The sequence below is a fragment of the Pundamilia nyererei genome, unplaced genomic scaffold (assembly GCF_000239375.1).
Source record: "Pundamilia nyererei isolate P.nyererei 1_Seehausen unplaced genomic scaffold, PunNye1.0 scaffold00135, whole genome shotgun sequence".
In the NCBI taxonomy this organism is placed as follows: Eukaryota; Metazoa; Chordata; class Actinopteri; order Cichliformes; family Cichlidae; genus Pundamilia; species Pundamilia nyererei.
This window is the reverse complement of record NW_005187536.1, coordinates 518,145-523,950: the sequence shown is the minus strand read 5'-3', so window position 1 is coordinate 523,950 and position 5,806 is coordinate 518,145. Positions and strand designations below refer to the sequence as shown.

The 5,806-nt window shown below is 43.0% G+C and overlaps 1 protein-coding gene across 1 annotated transcript in view; it reads left to right on the top strand.

The window, feature by feature from the left end:
- Positions 1 to 5,806, top strand: part of LOC102199403 (partitioning defective 3 homolog B-like) — a 213,201-nt gene that overhangs the window by 77,990 nt on the left and 129,405 nt on the right. Inside the window, exons 8-9 of the mRNA XM_013913502.1 lie at positions 2,861 to 3,113; positions 5,412 to 5,520. Of these exons, the coding sequence (XP_013768956.1) occupies positions 2,861 to 3,113; positions 5,412 to 5,520 (362 nt within the window). The remainder of the gene's footprint in view (positions 1 to 2,860; positions 3,114 to 5,411; positions 5,521 to 5,806) is intronic.

Here is a 5,806-nt window from a genome sequence, read left to right as displayed (position 1 = left end):
CACACACACACACACACACACACACACACACACACACACACACACACACTTTCATTGTCCCTGTCTGGCAGCTGTTTTAGGGGAAGTCCGCTTAATTAGAATATCTTTTTTACTCAAATGCACATGTTCTCATCTGTCCACTATGCTTCCAATGCAAACACACACACACACACACACACACACACACACACACACACACACACACACACACACACAGCTATCATATCCACTGCCATTGCCCTGTGGTGGCGTCCTGCGCCCATTAGCCCACACATCCACTCACTTCCTGTGTCGTACACCGTGCAGATGTTGGCCTTTGGATTTACATTTGTAATAATAATATAAAAGCATAGATTTCCATGATCCGCCAGCAGGCATGAGGGCTACAAAGGTCTACTTTTATGGTCATGTTTGCTAATATTAGAGACTTTAATAATTAGTATGATTCAATATTACAATACTCCCTCTGAATGAGTGAACTGACATGTTCAGCTCTCCTGGATGTCCTGTGAAGTCTCTGTGATTTTGTGTCCTGGCAGATATGATGCTCAGTCAGTTTGCCGTGAATGTGTATTACACATGTATGTATTCACAGAGGGGGACTCTAACGTGGTGTGGGCCTGCCCTACTCTCACATTAGCTATCAGATTTAACAAGATGCTGGAAGCCACCTTTGAGATGTTGGTCTATATTGAAAATTATGCGGCTTTATCAGCTGAGCACTTACGCTGCAGAGCTCCTGATATCAGATATGGTTCACAGTAACCAGTGTAACCAGTTTGACAGTACTGCTTCTTTGTGACATGCTGAAAGTGTCCATTAGTAGACGGCAATAAGAAATCGGTGTGGTCAGCAAAAATATCCATAAAGGCTTTTAATTGGTACCATGATAGATTTGATATTAGTGCCCGAGATGTTCCAATAAAACATTCTCAGCACGTAGACCCCCACCATCAGCTGTGACTGTGGAGTCCAAGTTTTCATGCTGTTGTTGCCAAATCTGACTTTATCAGTGGAAACTGAGCTTCTTCACACCAGATTTAGTGACCTTTGCTCCCTGCACTCAGGAGCAGACTCGCAGTGATGGAGGACAAAGCACTGACCCTGTAACAGCAATGATATTCACACAGCCGGGCGTGGTCATCGTGCTGTGCTTTCTGAGACGTTGGTCTGCTGAGCACAGCTGCACAGAGCGGTTTCTCTGGTGTTAGCAGCAGCCAGTCTCACGGCTGCGTCTGAGGTTGCTCGTAAAAAAAAGGTGTTCCCAGATGTTTTTAGAAAAAAAACATCAAACTGTGGTTTTAATTTTCAACAACAGAGCAAAAATAATATTTCCTCAGAGCCCAGCACAGGAAGACAACATATCATAGACACATTCCCACTAACACATCTTTAGCGTGGACGTGTCGGGAAGTCCAGTGGGAAGTGTTTTAATGTTACTGTGGGAGGTCCACTGAAGTTGTATATTTCTGCAGTCACAGAAAGTCAGAACGCTGATGTTTGTTTTGGATTGAAGTATGTGGAAGACCAAAGAGTAACGGCACCGAAATCAGTCGCAGCTTTTACGATTTTCTGCGGTTCTCAGAGGACTGATGAACCGTGTTTGTGCAGTTTGGGGGCAGGACCAACGGCAGTGTGGGAGACGGTGACACACGCTCCCCACTCAGGACATAAAGGTGGCGGCCTTAAGTCTGGAAAGACGACTGGGTGTGAAATGAGATCCCAGGAAACCCCGTCAGCCGTTCACATTTTAATTTCCTAATTTTGATCTTTATTGTTCTATAAACCGAGCCTCTGGCTGTGACAATCTAAGCACTGCTGTCCCAGATTGGATGTTTTCATAGTAAGATAACTAAATAAATAAGAACGCAGGTGTTTCAGTGAGTGTACTCCATGACGGCTGACTCTTTATTGATTTATCGATTGAGTCTTCTACGTGGAAACTCCCCCACCTGAGTGGATCTTTAAGTAGTTAAAAAATCATTATAATTCCATACGTGATTTATTAGGTTCCACACAGGACTTTCTAAACATAGTGTCTGGTTACGGTTATTTCTAATCATTATAATGCGCTCGTAATCTGGGAGGGAAACGATACGTGTGTAACCCAATAAAATGCTAATAAACTGGATTTGCTCTGTCAGTTATCTGAGGAGAATAATGGTGTGTACTGCAGCTTCTGACACAACCGTTCCCCTAACGTACTTATTGGGATCTGATGTAGACGAATCCTCTGCAAAATGCTGTTTTTTTTATAGATCATGAGATTATGATGGCCTTCTGCACAGGTGTCATGGCTCGGTGTTGTCTCCTGTCTTACTCCTGAGAAAAACATTAAGAGATGCACAGAACAGCCAGCAGTAAGCAGTGGCACATTGTAAAATGTGCGGATGTTATATTTCAGGTTAGGTTATAATGTCTTTATGTCAGAATTAACCTTTGCACACAGAAATATAAAATCTGCCATTAGTTTAAACTCCTGTTTAGCTGATTATACATCAGCTTTCTTTGCTTACTTGTCAGAGCAGCACCAGCCAGTCTTAGAAATGAAAGTTAGTCTTTTAAGATGAATGATCCTATTGCAAAAATCAGATATCCCATTTATATTAATTACCAATTAATTGACATTTTTTGTCATTCATAATCTTATTTATACCATGTGTCTTTTTGTATTTTTCTCCTGATTGAGTTATCTACCCTTCAGTAATTAGTTTTTGTGTCATAGATGGATAACTGCTCTTCCTGTGTAATTGTGATTAATGACATGATTCCTTTTAATGTTCAGCGTGTGCCACTTGTTGTGCACGTAATGTGCTACAAACTTTGAAGTAAAACTTTCTCCTCGTTTTCGTCCTCTCAGATCTCAGGATGTGTTCCGTCAGGCGATGCGTTCCCCGGTTGTACGCCTGGAAGTCGTGCCTTCTTTCAACAGAGAGCGCTATGAGAAGAGTCTGATTGGTCAGCTGTTTGGCAATAATACCGGTCCCACCGGCAGCCCCCGAAACACCAAAGAGCCTCCGCCCCCTGTCAAAGCCAAACCTGTGTTTAAACCCTCGGAGAATTCAGCCGTGCGGCTGGCGGAAGAGACGGCCGGCCTCGAGCCGGGTTTCAGTGTAAGTTCCTCTGCTGCACATCCACAGACTGACACAGACTTTGCATCTGTCGTGCACGCTTTGTAAAAAGTTTGCAGTTTTAATGATTAATGTGTGCACAGACAAGCACAATACACAATACAGCCCGGGCTTGAGCTTCGGTCTCCTCACCTTTCCTTCTAGAGCGAGTGCTAACTTCTCTCCAGCCTCCCCCTTAAAGACAGACCATATTTCCCATGGTCTGTTATTTCGAGTGCTACATATACAGGGAGTGCAGAATTATTAGGCAAGTTGTATTTTTGAGGAATAATTTTATTATTGAACAACAACCATGTTCTCAATGAACCCAAAAAACTCATTAATATCAAAGCTGAATGTTTTTGGAAGTAGTTTTTAGTTTTAGCTATTTTAGGGGGATATCTGTGTGTGCAGGTGACTATTACTGTGCATAATTATTAGGCAACTTAACAAAAAACAAATATATACCCATTTCAATGATTTATTTTTACCAGTGACACCAATATAACATCTCCACATTCACAAATATACATTTCTGACATTCAAAAACAAAAACAAATCAGCGACCAATATAGCCACCTTTCTCTGCAAGGACACTCAAAAGCCTGCCATCCATGGATCCTGTCAGTGTTTTGATCTGTTCACCATCAACATTGCGTGCAGCAGCAACCACAGCCTCCCAGACACTGTTCAGAGAGGTGTACTGTTTTCCCTCCTTGGAAATCTCACATTTGATGATGGACCACAGGTTCTCAATGGGGTTCAGATCAGGTGAACAAGGAGGCCATGTCATTAGTTTTTCTTCTTTTATACCCTTTCTTGCAGCCACGCTGTGGAGTACTTGGACGCGTGTGATGGAGCATTGTCCTGCATGAAAATCATGTTTTTCTTGAAGGATGCAGACTTCTTCCTGTACCACTGCTTGAAGAAGGTGTCTTCCAGAAACTGGCAGTAGGACTGGGAGTTGAGCTTGACTCCATCCTCAACCCGAAAAGGCCCCACAAGCTCATCTTTGATGATACCAGCCCAAACCAGTACTCCACCTCCACCTTGCTGGCGTCTGAGTGGGACTGGAGCTCTCTGCCCTTTACCAATCCAGCCACGGGCCCATCCATCTGGCCCATCAAGACTCCCTCTCATTTCATCAGTCCATAAAACCTTAGAAAAACCAGTCTTGAGATATTTCTTGGCCCAGTCTTGACGTTTCAGCTTGTGTGTCTTGTTCAGTGGTGGTCGTCTTTCAGCCTTTCTTACCTTGGCCATGTCTCTGAGTATTGCACACCTTGTGCTTTTGGGCACTCCAGTGATGTTGCAGCTCTGAAATATGGCCAAACTGGTGGCAAGTGGCATCTTGGCAGCTGCACGCTTGACTTTTCTCAGTTCATGGGCAGTTATTTGGCGCCTTGGTTTTTCCACACGCTTCTTGCGACCCTGTTGACTATTTTGAATGAAACGCTTGATTGTTCGATGATCACGCTTCAGAAGCTTTGCAATTTTGAGACTGCTGCATCCCTCTGCAAGATATCTCACTATTTTTGACTTTTCTGAGCCTGTCAAGTCCTTCTTTTGACCCATTTTGCCAAAGGAAAGGACGTTGCCTAATAATTATGCACACCTGATATAGGGTGTTGATGTCATTAGACCACACCCCTTCTCATTACAGAGATGCACATCACCTAATATGCTTAATTGGTAGTAGGCTTTCCAGCCTATACAGCTTGGAGTAAGACAACATGCATGAAGAGGATGATGTGGACAAAATACTCATTTGCCTAATAATTCTGCACTCCCTGTACTATTTTTTATTTTTGGGTTGCTTTAAATTCTTTAGATGCTGTAATTGTAGAAACGGGTTCAAACTTCATGTTATTTTGACCTCCTTCCTACAACGATCAAGTCCTAAAACACAAACGGATGTAACTTTGTCGTCAGCATCACCATGGTGACATGGCTGACATTTAAAAACAGCTGGCATTGCGGCAGCAGTTTCTTAGCAGCAGCTGATTATCTTTTCCTGTCATGCAGATGTGATGGACTGTTCCCCAGACTCGCACGCGTCCGTACGCAGACTTTATCGATACTGTTTTTTTTCCAGCACGTTTAGATCTTTTTCTCACCTGTTTGATGTTTAACATCTTAAATTTAAAGCAGCTTCTATGAGCTGCTTTTACGGCGACTCCAAGGTGACCAGTGTGTGTTAGACTTTGCTGTAACAGATATATTGTTTAATAAATGCCACACTCTTGTTTGGGGTTTTGAAATGTGAAACAATGAATTTACTGCTGCTTGTTTTTCAAATAGACCCCGAAGGGGAAAAGTGAGAGCCCCCTCCTGAAGAAAAGCCCCGCCCTCTCTAGCTTGATGGCCAATAAGAGAGGAGGACGAAGACTAAGGATCGATTTAAAGAAAGGTGCGACACACCTGTGTACAGAACGAGCCTCACTCATCATTTTTCTGTGAATATGACTTTTTGTAGCCCTTCAGGAGTCGTGTGCGCTCTCAGTTTGAGGTTCAGGTAAAATTAGACGAGAGTCTCTTTTAGGGTTTTTTTTCTGTAGCCCATCTGTGACTCTGGATTTTTATTAATCAGCGTCTGTAATATTTCTTCATGTCTCTACAGATGTTCTCTCTCCATAAAAAGTTTCCTTTTTCACTGTTTTCTGGCTTAGAGTCCTTCCTCTCACCCTTCCTCTCTC